Below are 23,426 nucleotides of genomic sequence, written 5' to 3'. Positions count from 1 at the left end.
TATTATAAACAGAAGAACCGTTTTTTGGACCCCTTGTTCTGAGCACACCCCACCCAGCCCTTTTTATTTGGGACAGGGTCTTACTAAATTGCTCAGAATAGCCCCAAATTTATAATCCTCCCACATCAGTCTCCGCAAGTAGCTGGGATTACAGGTGTGTGCCACTGCACCCAGATTTCTCCTTCATTCTTGTCCTTTCAAAAAGAAAAAAGGAAAGGAAGAGTACAGGTTAGCAAGGATGCCGCTAAACCCCTACAGCATCTCCTAAGCCAGCTGATAAAAGGCACCCTCTTCCAGGGGGATGTGGCGCTTTCTGTATGGCCCGGTGTGGAGAAAGGCGCAGAGCTGGGTAGCCCCCACCTGTCCTCGAACACCTTGGCTGGGCGCCCTCGTGCCGGTGCTGCAGTTCCCTAACAACCTCAATGTTAAGACCAAGAGGGCATCCAGGAGCCTTCAGAATCCCAGGTGGGGCTGGGCATGGTGATGCATGTCTGTAATTCTAGTACTTGGGAGTCTGAGACAGGAGGATCGCAAGGCTGAGGACAGTCTCAGCAACATAGTGAGACTTTTCGCACCCTAGGGAGACCCTGTTTCAAAATAAAAATAAAAAGGGCTGAGAGCCGGGCGTGGTGGTGCACGCTTGTAATCCCGGCATTTGGGAGGCTGAGACAGGAGGATCGCACAGGTTCGAAGCCAGCCTCAGCTACTGAGTGAGGCTCTCAGCAACTTAGTGAGACCCTGTTTCCAAATAAAATATAAAAATAGGTCTGAGAGTATAGCCCAGAGATAGAATAGACCCTGGGTTCCACCCCCAGTACCAAAGGAAAAAAAAAAAAAGTCTGAGAGTGTAGCTTGAAGGTAGAATGCCCCTGGGTTCCATCCCCTGTACCCTCCCAAAATAAAAATAATAAAAAAATGAAAGAAGAAAAAAGGGGGGATGAGGAGGAGAGTGTAGCCCAGAGGTAGATTTCTTCTTTTTCTTTTTCTTTTTTTGCGGGTCTGAGGATGGAACCCAGGTACATTCAACCTCCGAGCTACACCCCCAGTCCTAATTTTATTCTTTATTTTATTTTATTTTTTGGTGGTACTGGGGTTCCTGGAAGCCCTCTATCTCTGGGCTACACTCCCAGACCTATTTTATATATATTTTTAAATTTGGAAACAGGGTCTCTTAAGCCAGTGAGGCTGGCTCCAAACCAGCGCGATCCTCCTGTCTCCGCCTCCCAAGCGCGGGGATTACAAGTGTGCCCAACGTTATTCTTTATTTTAAAACAGGGTCTCATTAAGTTGTGGAGGGCCTCAACTAAGTAGCTGAGGCTTTCCACAAACTGCGACCCTCCAGTCTCAGCCTCCCAAATATTGGTATTAAGTGTGCGCCACCATGCCCTGCTAGCCCAGAGGTAGATTTAATCCCCAGCACAAAACCCCAAAACAAAACTAGACTCCAGGTGGGCCCTGGCACTGACAGAGCTCGGAGCTCGAGAGGAGGACCAAGCTGGTGGCCCGGGAGGGAAGTGCTGAGCCATTCTTGGCTGCCAGGAAGTGTCCTGCCCACCACCCAATGCTCCTTGGACTCTGCTTTACTTCCCAACTTCCCAGGGTGGGGATGCATGTGGGAAAGAGACGGCGCAGGCACAGCACCCACACGGTACCTGTGTGCTGTGCTCCTCAGTGCAGGAGCTCCACAGAGCGCAGGACCGGCCACCTCTGATAGTAGTTAGTGTCTTTATATCTCATGTTGACCCAAGACAGGAGGGATTTTCTGCAGCCAATCTCTTTGGACATTGATCCTGAGAATCTGCCCATCCCTCAATACACCGAAGGAGCAGGAAAGAGAAAGGGTTAGCTCCCTGGTGGAGGTAATGCCATCGTCAGAGGCTCCCTGGCTCACTGGCCAGCTCGGGGTCCCAGGCAGGGCGGACGTCTTATCAAGTCTATTACAGCGCTGTGATTCACAGCCTACCAAGTTGGATTCTTTGCTCTGGAAATTTAATGTGTGACAGCTGCGTGCAGCCAGTGGTGCCCAGCATTTTAAAAAGGTCAATTAAGAAACGGGTGATGGTGGTGCCGCTAATGACGGCCCAGAGGGGTGAGTGGGGGCTGTGTAAACAGAAGGGCTGAGATGTATATTACTGGAATTGAAGTGTCCAGGCGAAGCGTGGTGGAGAGGAAATCCATTGTCACGAGCCACAAAGCCCCTGTGCTTTGCAGTGGGGCACGGTGCAGCTGTTGCCCTCCCGGGGCATCGCCTGTCCACGGTCCACAAAGGACACCTGTGTGGGCTCCTCGCCGCTGTCGCCTCCTCCTCAGCACTTCTCGCTCTGCACTTGGGGAGTGTGAGGCGGAGGCTGGAGCGAGGCTCAGAATGTGGGTCATGTTCTAGAAATCCATATTTTCTGCATGCCCAAAGCAGGCTGGCCCTCTTCTCGCAGTGTGGGAGGCCGTTTTCCTGGACAGCCGATCCAGCGCTCCACCAGCGCTCCACCACCGACGAGCGGGTCACCGGGCTTGGAAAACATGTGTTTCGGCCTCTGACCAAATTGGCTCGTCTCTGGTTTTTTTTTTTTTTTTTGAAAACCAGACAAAGGGGTCTTAGACTCAGGCTGCTAGGACAGGCTTTTTTTTTTTTTTGTCACACCTACCTGTCAAGCTAGACATTCAATAGAGCAATGGGAATGCTAATTGATATGCAAAACAGGTCTAGGGTTCCTAGAAATGTCTAATGATCCTCGAATTCATTACAAATGCAGAATTAAGACATGCACCAAACGAGACGGGAGTGAGAACACCAACTTTTTTTGCTTTTCCTTTTTTGTTTTTCTCTTTTAAATCTACTTTGGGAAACTTCACAGGTTTTAGGATTAAAAAAAAAAAGAAAAAAGAGTATTGCAATCAGCAGGATTTGTCTTTCACACACTGGATATTTATTATTAGAAAATAGCTTCTATCAGCTCTCAGTACCAAACAACTTGAAAGGAGCGTGCTTCTCACCATCAATTTTTCCCTCCTTAGTGATATTTAAATAAACAGCTCACACGTGGAGAGTTGCCACGCCTTTTTTTCCCTTTAAAAACTGAATAATTAAATGAAGTTTAGTACAAACCGTCCTTGGGACATGACCTTTTTTGCAGTCATTATGCTGTTGCCTTGAGTAAGGGACAGGGAAGAGATGAAAAAGACCACTCAAGCTATCAAATCACCCCCGAAGAATCCACAGTATGAACCGGGAAACAGACCCAAGTGGAACCCATCCGAACCAAGAAACCAGGTTTTACATTGGCTTTTTGATTTTGATTATCATCTAACTTTAATATATATATATATATTTTTTTTCTTGAAATAGTAATAAAAAGGGAAGAATTGAATTGCATCCTTAGCAGGACAATCTTCCTCACATGTTAAAGAGGTGTTCAGAAAATTCCATACAGTATCTGCTAAATAAACATGTTTGGCAGCTTAGCAAATATCATATGATTGCAGCATCCACGATTTGAAGAAAAACAGCTTTTGTTTTCTTCTGGCAGAGTTCGTTGCTTGGCGGCGTGCTGACGCGGCTCTGGATGTCCTCAAACCACAAGATCAGGGAAGGCTCCGGTGGCTCAGTGCATGGCCGGTGCGGAACCCTCCAAACCCCGGACAGCGGATCAGCCAACCAACCACACCAACATCAGACAATTGTCTCCTTTGAGTTCCTCTTGACCGAGTGGAGGCCCAGCAAGGACTGCTGGTTGGAAGGAACGTTGACAGACTTTGGGATGAGGAGAATCACCCTCTGATTGGTCCGACGCCATTCGTTGTATAAGCGACAGTGGTACCTAAATGACACCTGAGGAAAAATAAGAGGTGTACAGGTAGGTAGAAGTCCATAATCCAAGAAATAAATGTCTTTTTGTTTTGGTACTGGGGATTGAACTCAGGGGAATTCTCCCTTTGAGATACATCCACAGCCCCTTTTATTTATTTTAAAACAGCCTCTTGCTAAATCACTGAGGATCTTGGCTAAGCTGCTGAGGCTGGCCTTGAATCCTTAATCCTCCTGTCTCAGCCTCCCATATACTGAGATTACAGGTATGCACTGCCATACCCAGCTGTATATGTCACTTCATATAGCTTCAGAGGGCAGGTGGCACTCTAGTGGGGCAAGAACTGGGGGAAAACTGCCCAAGGAAGTGGCCGAGTTCTGGGAGGTTGGTGCCCCTCTGAACAAGGCAGGCCGTGCACCTGGCTTTCCCCTTTCCTCCACGTACTGGGTAAAATCAGGACATACACAGGGAAATGAGGTTCTTTTGAATTTGGATTGATTTTTGAATGAGTGGTGTTCTGGGTCCCATAGTATCAGGTGTGAAAAAGTTTTCTAGAGACTACAGGACAGAGCAGATGCCCCACCAGCTCATGTCCAGTTGTGTGACCTGGGGAATGTGCCTGTCCACTCCTTAGGCTCCTTTCTGTTAGATGAGAGGGATGCCAGGGCTTACTGTACTTTCTGTAGGTCAGACGTTACACAACTCAAAGGACCCCACTTATGATACCAAGGACCCCCTGTGCACTTTGCTGTGGACACCTGCACAGCTGTACTTGGTGGCCCCAAGCACTGCACATCACTTGCCTTTTCTCCCCTCATGCACTGGGAGGTCTCGATAGCAGGGTCTGTGTTGAACTCATCTTTGTGTGCTCAGAACCTATCACGGTGCCTGACACTTGGGAAGTTGTTTGACAGAGTTTGCCATGTGAATAATGAATGAAAAAAGATCCTATGTTTTTTATTCCAACACTGCTTCAAAATGAAACCTCTCTTATATCCGACAGTGCAAGCACTGAATCCTACGGCAAACTGTGATTTAACTCTACCCCAAAGTGCTTGCTTTTAGCCAGGCTTGGTGGTACACGCCTGTAATCCCAGTACTTTGGAAGCTCAGACAGGAGGATCACAGGTTCAAGGCTAGTGTGGGCAACTTAGAGAGACCCTGTCTTGAAGTAAAATAAAAAAAGGACTGGGGATGTATCTCAGTGGTAGAATATCCCTGGATTCAGTCCCTTGTAAGCCCCCCCCCCCCCCCAGTACCTGTCTTTTACATAAATGCACTGGAAGAATATCCCTACACATGTTTTGGAGAAGGCTGGCATAAACTGATGGCCTGTCCAGGAATTTTAGTCTACTTTTAGTCTACTTTTGAAGATGTACTTTTAAACATGAGGAGTAAACATTTGTTGAGGGGGTACCGAGGATTGAACTCAGAGGTATTCTACTTCTGAGCTGTACTACTAGCCATTTTTTTTTTTTTTTGGTGGTGGTACTGGGGTTTCTGGAAGCCCTTCTATCTTCAGACTACACTCCCAGACCTATTTTATACTTTTTATTTGGAAATAGGGTCTCTTAAGCCAGAGAGGCTGGCTCCAAACCAGCATGATCCTCCTGTCTCCGCCTCCTAAGCGCAGGGATTACTCGCATGCGCCACCACCCCCGGCAACCATTTTTTTTTTTTTTTTGAAACAGGCTCTCACTAGGTTGATGAAGGTCTTATTACTTGCTGAGGCTGTCCTTGAACCTGTGATCCTCCTGTCTCAGCCTCTCAAACCCTGGGATTATAATCTGAGTGCATTCAGATGCCTAGTGAAATGCTAGGCAGGAAGGTGTCCATGGTCTCACAATGACCATTCATGCAGGCCTGGGCTATTTAATTGCTTTGGGATGGATGGCTTCTGTGACCCCAGGAAGGGTCCCCAGGAATCAGAAAATGGCTGACTTGGTGGATTGACCTCAGCGTTTCTGGAAGTGAAGGAAAGAATACAGGCTCTGATCAGAAGGGCTTGTTAGCCTGCATGGCCAGATCATGAAATTCAAGGCTACTTGCTCAAATTTCTGAGGCGAGGAAGCAGATGCTGCAGGCTTAGTGCCAGAGAGATTCGAGTATGAAAACATGAGCTCTTTAACTCACACAGATGTGCTTTCTCCAAAAGCCCTGAATGTACCAAAGTAGATCCGGTTCTTTTTTTTTTAAGTTTGATTTTCTTATATCTATTCTGTCCTGCTGCTGCTTGGTACTACGCGTGGATGCAAGCGAGGCAGGCTAAGGGCAGGAAAGTGGCGCGACACAGACAAGTACTGAGGAGCAATCTTGGCAGTACGAGATGCCTGAGATCTGGAAGTATTAAAGAAAATCCTGGTTTCAAATCAAGAGTCCTTTCTTCCACAGTGCTTAAAGAGCTGGGTGAGCTCTGTGTTAGTATTCCAAGAAGCTGTGAATACATGCAGGCCATCGGCTGCAGGTTCTGAGGCCAGGCACCCAGGGCTGGAATCCCCACCTAGGGCTGCCTGGCTTTGTGAGGTTATTTGTCCTCAACAAGCTTTAGTTCCCTTTTTTATAAAATGTGAATAATGAGAGTTGAGATGCTGCATAGGAAGAACGTAGTACAGAGCCTTGCATACATGCTAGTGTTCTTGGCCCGTTATTATTATTATTTTTTTTGGTGGTACTAGGGGTGGAACCCAGAGGCTTTCTACCTCTGGGCTATACTCCCAGACCTTTTTTATATTTTATTTGGAAACAGGGTCTCACTAAGTTGCTGAGAGCCTCACTAAGTAGCTGAGGCTGGCTTCGAACCCGTGTGATCCTCCTGTCTCAGCCTCCCAAGTGCAGGGATTACAAGCGTGCACCACCACGGCTGGCTTGGCCCGTTGTTTTTCATGTGTAATATATGGAAAAGAAAATGCTAACTTTGTTGCACTTCCTAGAGAGAGAAAATGAATGGTTTCCTCTTAGGCTTTACTCTCAGCATGGTCATGGGCCAGCCACAGGCTCCATCTTCTGGGAGCTTGTTAGAATATTAGAATTTTGAGCCCTGTCCAGACCCAAGGAATCAAAAAGTGCATTTTCTTGAGGGGGAGTGTATTGGGGATAAAATCCAGGGACATTCTACCTCCAATTCATACTCCCAGTCTTTTTTATATTTTACTTTGAAACAGGGGCTCGCTAAATTGGTGAGGATCTTGCTAAATTGCTGAGGCTGGCCTTGAACCTGCAATCCTCCTGCCTCAGTGTCCTAAGTACTGGGATTATAGGTGTGTGTTAACATGTCTGGCTCAGAGGGTACATGTTAACAAATCTCCAGGTGACACTCAGGTACCTCGGGGAAAACTGGGAGTCAAGGACTTAGTAGGTCTTCCTGTTTCTTGGCTAGGAAAAACCAAAAACTTGTGTAGACAAACAAATGAAATCTTATTCATCTATTTAATTGCTATTAACCATCATAGCCTTCAGACAAATCTAATCGCTAAGAAAGCATCGCGTGAGGATAACTCCTTATCAGGGAAAAAGCACTGAGCACAAAGCAGAGAAGCCCACGGGCCTGCAGTGGCCAGGCCAATGCTCGCCCTTGTCTCTAGATGCCTCAAAGCACTGCCTGCCACCAGACAGTGAGCAAAAAGACAGTATGAACCAGAAAGAGGCTATAAACAATAATGTGAGAAACTTAGAATAGTTCTCAAATTTTTGAGTTCTTAAGGAGAGATGAGAAAGAAAGGGTGTAGGGCCTTTACAATAAAAATATTACTCCTGAGCTAGGCATGGTGGTGTACGCCTTTAATCGCAGTACTTAGGAGAGTGAGACAGGAGTATTGCAGCCAGCCTCAGCTACTTAGTGAGGCCCTCTGTAATTTAGTGAGACCCTGTTTCAAAATAAAGAATAAAAAAAAATAGGCTGGAGGTGTATCTTGGAGGTAGAATGCCACTGGGTTCCATTCTTGATACAACAGAACAAAACAAAACAGAACAAAACAAAACAAAAAAAACCCCCAAACAATGACTCCTTCTGGGATGGATTTCCTTACGTCTATTCATTTACAGGACATCAGCCTAAGTCCTCCCACGGTGAGCCTGCTACAGTGAGCTGCGATCCCACGAGTGGGAGTAGGGGCAGAAACTGTTAGCATCCACAGGAGGATCGTGCTAAGTGGATGCTAACTGAGGCTGTCGCCAAGGTTTGCGTGAAGTCACAGCAGGCTTTGAGAAATCAAATAATGCTTTTCTTTTTTTTTTTTTCCTGTGATACTGGGGATTGAACCCAGGTGTTCTACCTCTGAACTATACCTCCAGCTCTATGTTTTATTTTGAAACAGGGTCTCACTAAGTTGCTGAGGGCCTCGCTAATTACTAAAGCTAGTCTTGAACTTGTGCGATCCTCCCATCTCAGCCTCCCAAGTACTAGGACTACAGGCATGAGCCACCATGCCCAGCTAATTATATCTTTCTGTTCTGCCTTTCTCCCAGGAAGTTATGGGTGTGACTGTAGCATACTGATGCTTTGAGGCAGGGGCTTTGATAAAGTGCCTTCCCTGCAAGGGGCTTGCTCACTTATCTCTGACTGTACTCCGGAAAAGAACTGTTTAGGAGCAAACTGGCCAAGGAAAAATATCACCAAACACTCTCAGGCTGCCTGTGGGCTGTGTGGGAGCTGTGTTTAAACCAGCTTCCTAGTGAGCCTTCTTGGAAGTAATCTACTGAAGGGTTCTCCCTCCCTCATAACAAGAATTTAAGCATCAGCCCAAGGGACCAGGAGTCTGCCTTTGAGGATCAATGCCACTCATTCATTCCCTTCGGCCCACCCTGGCCATTGGCTGCATTGTGGGGTGGTGAGTGGGAAGACTTTCTGTCCCCACGGAGCCTCTGACTCTTCTGGCTCAGGGTCCCTCGGCTCTGGCAGATCTACTATGGGGCTCAGACTCATCCATCCAATGTCTTCACGCTAACCTGGACTCAGTCCTTAGCTAGTTCTCTTTGTGTCTGTCCCAGGACTTCATTCATGACAGGATCAGAGGTGTTGCTGGAGCACCCTTCTCCTGTGCTCACAGGGTAGAAATGGCCCAAGGCCTGGCCTCTGGGTCCCAGGTGTGCTTCTGGAACACAGCAGGATGCAGAGGGCAGGACTTCCCAAGCTTGCATCTAGACGGGGCCCTGGAGGCCACCTGCGCTGGTGGCAGAGTCCAAAGGCACTTTGAGGCACACTGAGCGACCGTGGCCCTCTTCACAGCACCCGCTCGAGGCCCTTCCAGGAGCCGTTCCTCTGAGGAGCCAGGCTTGGACTGACACCGTGTTTGTTTATCTAAGACATTTTCACAGCATATTCTCCTTAAGTTTGACAGCTTGTTTACAATGGGTTTCTGCCGGAGGGCAGCTTCCAAGTGCTGTCAGCTTCTGAATTACGGCTCTTGCCAGGGCTGCTCAGTACAGCATTTATCTGGGAAGGAATGATTCTATATTCAGTAACCTATTGCTGAGCTGACTCCGCAGCACGTTTTTCACACCAGTCAAAGGGGAGAAATGCTTTTCTCTCCCTCCCTCCTGATACTTTGCATTTTATAGAGGGCTGGGGGTGGGGGCAGGGAAGCCACAGGGAGACAACCCCAGGCCAGCAGTGCTAGGTGCTTGGATATATGTTCTCAAATGCTATCCCACTTCATCTTCACAACAACCAGGGACTCCGGGGGTATCACTTATTTCCTTCCTTTTTTTTGTATAAGAGGAAGGAGAGTAGAGAGGTTAAGTATCCTATTTGAAGTTCTGAAGCGATTAGGATGCTAAATCTCAGTTTTAAACACAAGGCCTTGTATTCTAAATGCCCTTTTACCATGCAGTGCTGCCTCTCAGAGACATTTCTGGAGTGAAGTGTGTAATTCTCCTAAGGCAGCCTAGTCCAGGCACCTTTCCAGCCATCCCTCCCTTTAACCTGAGATGAGAGGTGAAAAGGTCTCGTTGTAGCCTCTCGCTCCTTCCTGCCCTCCCACTCCTCCTTCCTTTCTTGTTAGGTAAGTGCATGCTTTACTAAGCAAGTTTTCAAGAATACCATAAATTGGTTTCAAAAGCCCACCCAGTATGTAGGTCCCACCTTCATCCATCCTTCGGAACTCTTCGAGGGAAAAATGCAGACTAGAAAATGTCTAAAAATGGCAAAAGCTTACACTTAATATTTTTCCATTTCGACTTCAATATTACAACCTCAGGGCCACCACCTTTACAGATGAGGACACTGGGGTTCAGAGAGGTGGAATGGCTTTCCCGAGGGGGGCAGTGGATGGATTTAGATGTAGAGAATTTATTATTTCTCTTCTCTTCTCTTCTCTTCTCTTCTCTTCTCTTCTCTTCTCTTCTCTTCTCTCTCTCTCTCTCTCTCTCTCTCTCTCTCTCTCTCTCTCTCTCTCTTTTGTAGTACTGGGGTTGGAACCCCGGGGGCATTTGACCTTCGAGCTATACCTCCTGCCCTATTTTTAATTCTTTATTTTGAAACAGGGTCTTACTGAGTTGCAAAGGGCTTAAGTAGCTGAGGCTGTCTGAGAACCATCCGCCTCCTGAATGCTGGGATTAGAAGCGTGTGCTGGCATGCCCAGCATAATTTTTAAAATTCTAACTCTCTTCATACACAGCAGAAGCATCTAGATCAGCTTCATTGCTTGATTCATAATGAACCAGGATATGCTTTGGAAGCATGGATTTTTTTGGGGGGGGCGTCTGGGGATGGAACCCAGGGGCATTTGACCTCTGAGCTACACCCCCTGCCCTATTTTTTATGATTTATTTTGAAACAGGGTCTCACTAAGTAGCTGAGGCTGTCCGTGAACCGCGATCCTCCGGTCTCAGCCTCCCCAATGCTGGGATTACAAGTGTGCACCACCACGCCTGGCTTGGAAGCATGGATTTTTAAGTAAGCCTGTAACAGTTTCATTTGGGACTTCACTGGCCTGGGAACAGAAGGTCTAAATTAACCAGAAGACTCAGCTAAAATCTTAGCATTAAAATAATCCCAGTTCACCAACAGGTCATGTCCCTGTTCCGGAGGCTGAAGCAAGTCCCCTTCCTGTGCAAACACTCTCTTTCTGGGCCAGCCAGAGCCGGCAGCACCACATGATGGGTAAGAGGGACGTGAACGGTCTATGGGCTGGCAGCCGATGGACAGGGTGTGGGAGAGAGGAAGAGTGCGCCCTAGAAGTGACTTCCACATGCTTACACCGTGCTATGGGATGCAGGATGGCACACTTTAGACAGGAAATACCTACTGAATAGCAACAGAACATAGTCACATTAGACATGAGCAAGCATGGGAGAGTAATCCAGGAAGCAGGGTGCCCGACTTCTGAAAATAATTCTACAGGAAAGTGGTGTCCTAACCCATAGCTCCCACAGGGAAGCGTTAAGAGAAAGCAAATATTGCCCTTTGTGGGTGCTGCCAACTGGTCCCCAAGCAATCACCTTACTTCATGAAGAATGAAAAAAAAAAAAAAGAAGAAATGCTTAAAAACTCTTCCTCATATTCAGCAGGAACACTTATTGGGAAATGGCTTTTCTTTGGTGGCAGCTTCTCAGTTAGATAAATTAGTAATTTTATGGGCAGCAGAGTCAATGTCTCCTCACACGGAATGAACACCAGGCGCAGTGCAGCTCCATGTCTAACAAAGGCTTTGGGCCGTGTCAGGCAGGACGGAGGAGGAAGAGCAGCAGGGAGGATTTGTGATGTGTGCAGGCAGCGCAGCCATAGTGGCCAAGCGCATCATTCACAATATACTACAATCCAGGTGACAGCGAGAAGCGCAAACAGAGAAGGAAAGCACCCTGCCTCCTGACAGTTGTCCTAGGCTACTGGGGGAGACATGGCCACCGTGTGTGTCTTTGATGGATGGTGCTCAGATGCTGGGCTTTTTCTTTATTTGATCTGCTTTTCCCTGCAGTGCAGAGAGACAGAAACACATAGACACCGACACACACACCAAGCCACATACTCTGCCAGCGTTTGCAGGTCTGTTTTCTACTGGGCTGGTGAGATATGCTATAGACAAGAGGGAAGGCTTGTGCCAACGCGAGGCTGCCAGCTCCAGCTGGTCTGACACCCCCCCCCCCCAGCCATGGGCCATACTTACTAGTGTCCAAAAGAGGTAAATAGTGAAGAGTGCGACAGTGAGTGCAATCAGTCCGACGGCCTCGAGCCGACTGCTAAAGTGCAGGTGGTCCACGGCGCCACGCAGGCACAGCCAGCCCGAGATGGTGGCCAGCGGCGTTATAAACAAGAAGCATACCATGTCTCCAAACAGAGTCCGCTTCTCATGCTGGGGGCCAGGGTTTCTGAGCCACTGTCAGAAAAAGGGAGACAAGCAAGGGAGAAGGTTAAATGCCAGCGCAGAGTGGAGACACACTCTGAAGGTATCTTTGCCTTCAGAATCTGGAAAAAGGCACTCTGACCTGTTCAGAGATAAGGAAGTGTTAAGGAGTCACTGTCTTAACTGTCCTTCTCCACCCCCTGCATCCTCATTATGATGATGATAATAACAATGGTAGTTTACACTGTCCTAGTTCAATGACTGTTATTCTGAATAACAACCATTTTAAGGCGGGCATGGTGGTGCACACTTGTAATCCCAGCATTATGGAGGCTGAAACCTGAGGATCGTGGTTCATGGACACCTTCAGCTATTTAGTGAGGCCCTCTGCAACTTAGTGAAATCCCGTTTCAAAATAAAGAATAAAAAATAAGGCAGGGGGTGTAGCTCGGAGGTTGAATACACCTGGGTTCCATCCCCAGATTCCCCCCCCCCAAAAAAAAAAAACAACCATTGTATGTGGCAGGTAGAGAGGAGGCTACTCTTGGAAGGTGCTGTGATTGGGATGCGTGTTCTCCAAAGGCCCTTATGTAAATCTCGGTCCCCATGGTGGCAGTATAGGAGCTGGGGCACAAGGGGACGCCCTCAGGCTATTGGGGGCGTGCGTTCAGATGGGACCCCATTCTGATACTGTCTGCTTTCCAGCTCAAGATGTTACCACTCGGTCTGATGCATGCCCCTGCCATGATTGCTGTCCTCATCCAAGGACCAAACCAATGGGGCTGCCAATCTTGGACTTGAACTTTCAGAACCATAAGTCAAAATATATCTTTCCTCTTCATAAGTTAATTGCCTTAGGAATTTTATTGTAGTAACAGGAAGCTCACCAATACAGAATTAACAGCTAAGGCAGGAGATGTTTGGTCATTAGGCTAAAGCTTCCCAGTGTCTTGGCCCTGGGGGAATGTGTGCAGAGAAGGGTTAATTCAGCAGGTCTGGGCTGCTCAAACCCTGCACATTCTCAAGAAAAGCCTGGCTCTGGATTGGCTCCTGGGAAAGAATTCTAAGTCCTGTAATATTCTGCCTGATAAGAATATTTTGCATGTTTATATCCTTGGGTCACATAAAACCAGTTTGACCAGCTAGTTTATGTTAACATGATTTATATGGAGTGCCTACTTTTGTCTTGGGGTTTGAAGTCTTAGTAGCTGAGGTCAGTTATACAGGTATGACTGTATAAAAAGCCTGAGTGCCAATACTCAGAGACCTTCCTTGATGAGCAACACTTTGCACAGAATATCACAACTGTTGCTAGTAAAATTAAGCATATCCATGTGGCTTGGCTGGGAAAGGACACCTGGAAGCTTGGCTGGTTTCTCCCAGACTTTGCTTCAGGCACCTTTCCCTTTTGCTGCTTTTAATCTGGATCCTCTTGTGGGAATAAAACGTGACTGTGAGCGCAACAGCTTTTCCGGGTCTTGTGAGTCCTTCTACGGGGGTCATGGAGCCTGGATGGTCTTGAGAACCCTCCACACAGAATGAGACCCACCTGACATCATGAGCTCAGTAATGCCAGGATCCTGAACCTCTACACTTGGGATCACATCTGACGTGTGTGTGTGTGTGTGTGTGTGTGTGTGTGTGTGTGTGTGTGTGGTACTGGGTATTGAACCCAGGGGTACTCTCTCACTGAGCTATATCCCAGCTCTTTTATTTTGAGACAAGGTCTTGCTAAGTTGCCCAGGCTGGCCTTGAACTTTCAATCTTCTTGCCTCAGCCTCCCAAGTACTGGAAATACAGGCGTGTGCCACTGCACCTGGTTCACATCTGATGTCTTGATAGCATTACCATCTTGAATCAACCCTAAAAAGGATGGGGAAAATTGCATTTCAGTGCAACTGAAAGATCATAGAGATGAGAATTCCTATAGAAAGGAAAACAAGGCTAACGTCCTTCCACTGGGGTAACTGCTGAGTAACTGCTGAAATGTGTCCCATAATCCACTTTATGGACTACAAAGCATTCAGTGCTTACATACAAATAGTAACAAGGCCTGGTTACTACTCTTCAGATTAACACTAAAACACAACCCCAGATAACTGACATTTCCATCTCATTCATGTAGTAATGGCAGAGGTCAAAGAATCCTAAGAAAGGGTGAGATCAAACCAAGATGATGGCATGGGTGGATGACACTGGTGGACCACATCTTCCATCATCCCCACTGGCAATCAGGGCCCAGCATTGTCTTTGCCAACCGGTGCCCAACAGTACTGTTTGCTAGTGCCAGACAGGAAGACTGTGGGATGCTGAGACTGCCCCAAGTGCAAAGTGCCCTCAGCTCCTGCAAAACCACTGGTGGAGGCTTGGTGTGGTGGTGCACGCCTGTAATCCTAGCGCTTGGGAGGCTGAGACAGGAGGATTGAGGCCAGTGAAGACCTTCAGCAACTTAGTGAAACCCTTGCCGGGCATGGTGGTGCACACCTGTAATCCCCGCGCTTGGGAGGCGGAGACAGGAGGATCGTGCAGGTTCGAAGCCAGCCTTGCTGGCTAAAGCGACCCTGTTTCCAAATAAAAATATAAAGAATAGGTGTCTGAGAGTGTAGCCTGGAGGTAGAAGGGTTTCCAGGAACCCCAGTACCACCAAAAAAAAAAAAAAAAAAAAAAAAAAAAAAAAAAAAAAACACCCACCAAAAACCAAACAAACAAAAATCCACTGGTGGAGTGAAAGGACCATCATGGGGTGACAAGAGTGGGTAGTGCTGACTGGAGAGGGAAGGGAAGGCCATGCGCAGGATATAAAGAAGAAACAGAAGAGCTGCAAGGAGGGTAAGTAGAGAAAGGTCTGGAAGAAGCCCTGAGAAGGGAGAGAAAGAGGCAAGAGGCGAAAGGCACAGAGGAAAGTCTGCTGGGAGGTTCCTTCCTCAGATGTTTGCTTGGATCCCAAACATACCAGCTCCCAGGGATAACCCCCCTAAAATGGTCCATGGTGCTGAAAATGTCAATCTCAGCACACAACTGGACATGAATAAATATGAAGACGCAGATAAACAGGTGTTGATTTGTTTATGAATATAAACACAGCATTATAAATATACAAGTACCAAAATGATCCAGTGCAACTCTGTTAGCCCTGCCATGTGGTGTTGTGCCCCCTCACACCTGTCAGAAGCTTCAAAGAAATTCAAAGAGCTCTTAGTAATTAACATTTTCTTGACTAAATGCTGGAAATATCGCTATGAAGTACAGAGTAGAAACAGGGCATTATTATCCAAAATTTACAGAGGTTCAGCAAGGTTAAATGATTGCTCCAGGTGATTTAAAGGCTGAGTTGAAAAGAGGATCTCGCTACTCTTACTCAGATGTGGTTATTAGTGAAATATTTGAAAATCAAAATTACAAGACATTCGGATTCTTAAAATGATGGTACCCAAATTATTGTAGTCCAATTCCCTTTGGTTTAGATAGTCCCTGGAAGAAGACAGAAGTCCAGAGTATCCATCTCTGTATGACATTTGCTGAAACACAGTAGGTCCTCAGTAAATATGCTACAAATGTGCATAGACATAGACTCCCTTTCTTTTGCTTGGGCACTATGGGCATATTTTGGTGAAACTAAGTTAGCACTTTATTTACCTATGTGGTCCCTGGTGTTGCCCAATGCAATGATTCATATATGGAAGAAGGTAATTATGAATCCATGTTTACTATAACGTGAAATAAGTGTGCAGGGGCTGGGGTGTAGCTCAGTAGTACAGTGTGTACTTAGCATGCATGAGGTCCTGGGTTCAATCCTCAGCACCCCCAAAGTAAATAAAATAAATGTGCAAAAGAGAAATAGAACTTATAATTACTTGTTCCCAATATCCTGTTCATTAATTTTTTTTGAGGGGCTGGGGATTGAACTCAGGGGCATTCTACCTCCAAGCTATACCCCCAGCCCTATTTTTTATTCTTTATTTTGAAACAGGGTCTCACGAAGTTGTGGAGAGCCTCACTAAATAGCTGAAGCTGGCCAGGAACCTGAGATCCACCTGTCTCAGGCTCCCAAGTACTGAGATTACAAGCCTGTACTACCACTCCTGGCTTCAAATTGTTCTTTGATCTTCTGTATTCCTGAGAAACTTTCAGGCCACTTTATATGCCTGGACTCTGCACCTCATTGACACTACTGCATGTGCACAGGCTGAGGGCTGGGGGTGGGTCAGCTTACTGTTCGTGTTGTTTGCTGCTGGTCATATTGAGGTATAGTGCTCTTAGGTACTAGTATGTAGAATCTGTGTTCACAGAGCCCCATGTGTTACTTATCTCTCAGATAAATGCAGGCCTGTGAGTAAGAGCAGTGGCAGTAATCTGTTGTTGAGAAAAAAAAAACAACAACCAGATCTTTGCTTTGAGCTGTGGTAAGGGCTGCTGTCAAAGTACCTAAATACATCGATACAGGGTATTCATTCAAATGGAGTTTATAACAGATAATTTGATTACAGCTTAGTTTCCAACAATATGAAATTATCTAAATAAATTGTGGAGTTTACTTAAAATATAATTCCATATAGTAATTTTGAGCAATAATGTATGTTTTATATTTATTGACATGATCTATTGCTGAGCAGGAAAAATTCTCTTGGACAGAATGTATACTTTAATCCTATACATATAATGATATATTTACACAGACATAGTATAAATTTATATAGACAAGGACCTGAGGGATACCTGGTAGAATAGTGGCCATTCTTGGTGGTGGTGGAATTGAGGGATCTTTAATTGTGTTTTGGTATATATCTTGTTTTTCTAAAATGAAGATAGATCACGTGTGTTCATGTGTGTGTACATATACACATTTGTGTTTGTAATTTCTGTACAACACACAGATACGTAGTTGAGGAAGGCAGGTGTCTAGCTAGCGCATAGTACACTTAAATAGTAAAAACACTTTAAGTGAGCTATGGCTGGGGTAGGTCAGTGCCTGGAGCTTATTATGTACCGTCTCACTGAGTCTTCACAACAGTCTGTGAAGCAGATTCTAACAGCATCCCCTTTTCATAGATGCGGATGTCAGGGAGCAGACAGTTGTTTTTAAAAATATTTTTTTATTTTTATTTATGATTATGATTATGATTATTGGTGGTACTAGGGTTCTTGGAAGCCCTTCTACCTTCGGGCTACACTCCCAGACCTATTTTATACTTTTTTAAAATTTGAAAACAGGGTCTCTTAAGCCAGCGCAGCTGATTTTGAACCTGCGTGATCCTCCTGTCTCCGCCTCCCAAGTGTGGGGATTACAAGCGTGCGCCACCACGCCCGGCAGAGCAGAAAGTTTAATAGCCTCTCAACTCAGCAAAGGAGTATGAGATGTGAGATTCCAACCAGACTCACTTTTCATTCTTTGCTTTCCATATTTACATTTTCTTTTTTCACCAAATGGCAGTGTGTGTGTGTGTGTGTGTGTGTGTGTGTTTGTGTGTGTGTCTGTGCGTGCGTGCACACTAGGGTTTTATAAATTTTTAAATTTGCAAGGGTTTTACAAATTTTTAGCTAGGTGGGACATGGCAAGTCCTGCTCTTTTATTGGGTACATCAGGTAGGTGCATGTTTGGTTGGCTGGTCAAGATGTTATCAGGTAGTTCTATAGAAAAAGATTCAGGCTGCTCTTCTGTTCTTTGTTAATTCTTTTACCAAACCACAATGAAATCCAACTTCTGGATATTTAATTTCAGTTACATCATCATAAATTTTGGCATAATTCATAATAGAAAAAGGTTAATCTCTTCGATTACATTTTTAGTTCTTTTTTTGTTGTTGTTGCGGTATTGGGGATAGAACCCAGGGGTGTTTTACCTCTGAGATATGCCCCTAGCCCTATTTTTTATTCTTTATTTTGAAACAGGGTCTCATTTGCAAAGGGCCTAAGAGTAGCTGAGGCTGTTCATGAACTGCCATCCTCCTGTCTCAGCCTCCCAAGTGCTGGGATTACAAGCATGCTCCACCATGCCTGGCTACATTTGCGATTCTTACATGCCTTCTGCATCTCTTATCATGCACTGAGTATTATATAGCGATTCTGAAGTGGTGCCTCGTCCCCAGAGCTGAGTTCAGTGAGGGGCAGGCTGCCTGCACGTTCATCTTCCCGCTGGACCCTCTGTGCCAGTGGTGTCTGGCACAGGGCCTGCCACATGGTCGGTACTTAATTCTGAATGGATGACAATGGCTTATCTTATCTCAGCCTTTATTTTTGCTGAGAATTATCTTATATGCTACACATAATCATTCATTTATCCCTCTTCAATAGTCTTTGAAAGACGTATCATTATTAGCACCACCATTTTACAGACAGGGAAAATGAAGCACAGGAAAGTTAAATAATTTATACAAGATTGACTTTAATCCAGGAAGTTTAGATCCAAAGACAGTGTCCCTAACCACTATACAATATGTTCATTCTTAAAGATGGGTGGGGGGTGTGAAAAGGAAGGCGATAACACCTTAACTGTTCTTATGAGATAAGAAGGAATATTTATTTATTGTGGTTCTCTCAAGTCTAATACCAACTAACCTGGCATTTGGCAGAGTTATTAACAAGCTCCAACTTTTCTTGGATGGTCTTATTGTGGGCAGCTTTTGCAGCTAAAATATTACCCTTGAAAAGTCTTTAGTTTAACCTTGGTCCTTGGCATATACTTGGTGGTTAGCTTTTTTGTTCTTTTTGGTACTGGGGACTGAACCCAAGGGCCTTCTATGTCCAAGCTATACCCTCAGTTTTTTGTTTCTTTGACATAGGACCTCCCTAAGCTGCTCAGGGTCTCACTGGGTTGCTGAGGCTGGTCTCCAACCTGCGATTCTTCTGTCTCAACCTACCTAGCACTCGGATTATAGGTGTGCACTACCATGCCCTGCTGATTAGTTGTATTTGAGAAGCCATGGCCAGTGGTTAAAACAACTAATTTGCATGGCATATTTCACCTGGCAGGCTCATTCACGTGGCTGCCAGCGGCTCTATGAACAGCCAGAGGTATCCGTCCTGCTTGTTGTTCTCTGGTTCCATCAAAACCATAAAATAGACAAAGATCATGCTGTTGGAAACCCTGGCAGTGAGCTGCCTATTCTGTGGAGATCCCGTTACAATTACTCTCTCACTCCTGAACCATGAGGTTGATCTGTTCTTGGAAATAATGTCAACAACCAACCAAACCAAACAGAAACCTCACTGTGATTAGTGGTGTAGGGCCTGAGACTGTGGAGGGAATTAAAGCAGTATTCTACCTTGGGGACCGGCAGATTAGCGGGCTGCACACGTGCATCCAAGGTGGGCAGGTGCCGGGGTCTGCTTTCAAGGTGGGTCAACTGTGGGTTTGATCTAATTATGATGTCGATATGTTAAATCCCTTAACTGGATTGTGGGGTGCAGGGGGCGTGGTGCTCTAGGACATTAGATTCTGCCTCAGACTCTGAGTTAATCAGCTTAAATCTCCAAGGTAGACAGGACACTGTGCAGGTCAGTGTGCACTAAAACCAGATTATACCCTGGTGGCTAATAGCTCTCATCGATTATAACCTTTCCCATGAATCTCCTTAATGAGAAACCATCAGGAGCATGAAAACAATGGATAGAAGGAGAACCATAACAAATGTATGGAGCTGGAATTGGAAACAGGGAAGGCCAGGCCTCCCTGTTTCCTCGCTTGGGTTTCTCTGACTGTGACTCCTGTTAACCGGGTGCTTGGCAGAGTTGTTAACAAGCACCTGCCTTTCTTGGGATGGGCCTTATACAGGGAGTGCGGCACTTTCACCCTGAGCCCGCCTACCCATGGAGCTGGAGTGCAAAAGGCACAGCAATGACCCCGAGGTAAGTAACAGGTCCTTGCATGGTTTTAAACAGAATCAGAAGCTGGATGTGGTGGTGCACGCTTGCAATCCCAGTGCTTGGGAGGCTGAGACAGGAGGATCACACAGGTTCAAAGACAGCCTTAGCTACTTAGTGAGGCTCTCAGCAACTTAGTGAAACCCTGTTTCCAAATAAAATATAAAATAGGACTGGGAAGATAACCCGGAGGTAGAAAAGCCCCTGGGTTCCACCCCCAGTACCACAAAAACAAAAATCAAAACCAGAAACCTGAAAACCTTGCTTTTCAGTGAACTGAAACAAAGCAGTAAGCCAAACCAAACACACAGAGTTTAAATCTCTGAGCTCCACAGTCTGTCAGCAAGTTTCCAGGACAGCTGGAGTCACACAGAAGGAGGTTCTGACTCAGGGGGATCCAGGGAGATGCCTGATCCAGATATCCATCAAACCAGGCTGGAAGCGACGCATGGCACACGAGAACTCACCAGAGGGCTGGCTCGTGCCTTGGCCTCACTCCCTGCAGAGCGCGAGATGTGCACACTCAACAGCCCAATCCATGGCACCTCATAGATGACTGATAGACGACTCAGGCCAAACCTGCTCAACACGGGGCTCCTGATGCAGTGTATAACTCACTCCTGTTTCCAAATCTTCTTCGTATCGGCGATGGGATGCCACTTCCCCAGTGGCTCCGGCATCCTGTTCCTCTCTGTGTCTTGCCCATGCCTCTAGCCCTTCAGGAAGCCCTACTCCAATGCCTTCAACGTCTTTCCACTCCTACTGGCAACACCATCCCAGTCTATGTCATCATCATATCCTGTCTGAGGCAACAGGGTCCCTGCTTCCTACAGTCCAGTCCTAAAACAACAGAGTGAGCTTGGAGGAGCATAAATCAGGTGTTGCTGCTTTAAAGTCTGAACTCTGCCAGGGATGGCAAGGCCTGACCTCAACCCTCCTGCCACCCTGACCACGTCTCTCCTGCTGGCACTTTCAACCTCTACCTTCCCTTTCAGCTGTTCCCATATGGAGAGCAGGCTTTGCTCAGGGCCCTGTATGGCCAGTTCCTCATCGTTTAGGTCTCAGCTCAAATGGCTCCTTCTCGCTGAAAACACTCCCTGCTTCATGAGCACAAGCAGCTGTGTTTTGTAGAGTGCATGCACTACCCCAGGAGAGGTGCCATTCGTTTCCTGTCTGTTTGCTTGTCCATTTATTGCTACCCAGGTCATGAGCACTCCATGAGGGCAGGAACTTTGTTCTTGTTCGTTTTTATATGCTGTGACCTTGGGAAAGTGCTGGAACACAGCAGACATTTAAAAATGAATGGATAAACAACCAAGTTGCTGGTATCCAGGCCACAAATGCCCTGACTGCGTTCATTAGACTAATTAACTGATTGTGACGGAGAAGTTCTGTTGGTGTGTCCACACCAAGTCATCAAGTTCAGTGCTTTGGCCTTCTAGAGAGAATTTCAAATACATACACTGGTTTCCAAGAGAAACATCTATGTACATTTTGTTACTACTAGATGAAGAACTTGATTCTATTCAAGCTTTTTCCTCAGATGAAATTACTGTGAATTACTATCTTTCCACAGATCATGAAATAGTATGAGAAATCCAGTAAATTATTCAAGGTACTTTGCTCTGTTTTAGTTACAAATACTCTTTTTTTCCTAGAAAACTACCTTGAGATATTTGAGAAAAAAATAAAACTTAATGTCCGTTTAAAAACAATACAACTCGAGTTTAACCACAAAATATGTATTGAGTGTTTATCATGAGCCAGATAGTTTTACTGCATTTAATAATGTCAGGCAGTGTTGTTATTCCTATTTTGGATCAGAATAACTCAGTGATGATACTTGTTCCAGGTTACATGGTGGAGCAGCCAGTATTTAAAACCTCCAGCCTAATACTTTCCCAGAATTTTCCTTTTGGTGTGTGTGTGTGTGTGTGTGTGTGTGTGTGTGTGTGTGTGTGACTAGAGACTGAGCACCAGGAGCTTTCTACCTCCAAGCTACACCCCCATCCCTTTTTAAGTCCTGGGATTACAGGTGTGCATCACCACGGCTGGCGTGGCTTGCTTTTTTACTACCTATAATCTTAGTCCTTACATTCATTCACTCCTGTGGTGGATAAAGCCGGAGAAGTTGCACCGTGCAAGAGATGCAACATGGGCTTGGAAGCGGGAGACGAGGCACAGCTTTCTCTTGCTGCTCCCCCACAAGTGCTCTGTGATTTTTATCAAGTTCTTCTCCGTCTCTAGAAAAGTAGAAAAGTGGGGCCTCCCAGTGGAGTGAACACAGTGCAGCTTTGAGGGGAGAGGTAAAGGACGCTAATTGTCAGTAATGCCACAGCCCTCTTAAATTTCCATTCCAGTGCCAAATTTCAGGTTCAGTTAGAGAATATACACCATCCTCTGGTCTTCAGGCCTCTCCTGAGCTCCAGGCTTGTGGCCCAGTTGCTTCCTTGATATATCTCCATGTGTGCAATAAACAGCTCAAACTTTATAAGGCCCACACGGAACACTGGATGCACCGCAGCACCCCCACTCTCCAACAGACCCACTCCTCTCCCTGGTCGGGCCACACGGGCATGGCACAACCCCCACACCTGTGGCTCTTGTGAACAGCTTTAGTGCCGTCCTTCTTTCTCCTCTCCCCATTATGTGCCCCATAGCCAACCAGTCAGCAAGGCCTGTCAGTTCTTCCAGAATATATCTTAAATATGTTGACATCTCTATCTAATGCTATTACTCTTTTCCAAGACCAGCTCATCTTTCATTTGAACCACGTAACATTCCATCCCTGTTATCCTAGAAGCCGTTTTCTATAAAGACTACACCATATCTCTTGCTTGAAATTATACATGGTCTTCAAAGCCTGGGATGATTTAGCCTGAGGTGTTTGTTCCTTGGAGTCCACAAATCTCTAAGGGGCCCATGGTGAGATTCACAGGATCCATAACTTCAGAGGGAGGAAAATATCCCATCTTTATTTTCATGCCCCCTAATTGAAATTTGGCATTCTATTGAGTTAAGTAGAAAATCCCAGTGGCATTAGCAGTACCTGTGACTTTGTCACCAATAGCAATCAGAGATATTCTATGTTGCATTACAACTCTTAAAAGATATTTTGAAATACTGCTGCTTCAAGTTCGTCATTAGATCTGGCAGAAAATGCATTAATAAACAAGCACTTAAATTTTATGTTGCAACTTTGTCTTTTAAATATTCGGATAAGTGTGTTTTAGTATAACTGGTTTTCTTTGCATTCCTATGTAATTTTTATCTTATGCAATTAAGTCACCTGAGTGTGGTGGCACATGCCTCTAATCCCAGTACATGGGAGGATGAGAGAGGAGAATTGCAAGTTCAAGGGTAGCCTCAGCAATTTAGTGAGACTCTTAGTAACCTAGCAAGACCCTGTTTCAAAAACAAAGTAATAGCCGGGTGTGGTGGAGCATGCTTATAATCCCAGCGCTTGGGAGGCTGAGATAGGAGG

General features: G+C 45.9%; 1 protein-coding gene across 2 annotated transcripts in view; it reads right to left on the bottom strand.

Annotated features, from left to right (window-relative positions):
- Positions 1-3,667: 3,667 nt before the first annotated feature.
- The window catches only part of MARCHF3 (membrane associated ring-CH-type finger 3), a gene marked incomplete at both ends in the record, with an annotated part of 39,752 nt that continues 19,993 nt past the window's right edge, over positions 3,668-23,426 (bottom strand). Inside the window, 2 exons of one of the 2 annotated variants that reach the window (XM_080698549.1) lie at positions 3,668-3,826; positions 11,906-12,115. In XM_080698549.1, the coding sequence (XP_080554675.1) occupies positions 3,668-3,826; positions 11,906-12,115 (369 nt within the window). The remainder of the gene's footprint in view (positions 3,827-11,905; positions 12,116-23,426) is intronic. The other variant, XM_080698550.1, reaches the window with a different exon arrangement.

Source organism: Muscardinus avellanarius (assembly GCF_963383645.1).
Source record: "Muscardinus avellanarius genome assembly, chromosome: 7".
NCBI lineage: Eukaryota > Metazoa > Chordata > Mammalia > Rodentia > Gliridae > Muscardinus > Muscardinus avellanarius.
This window is presented reverse-complemented; position numbering and strand designations above follow the sequence as displayed.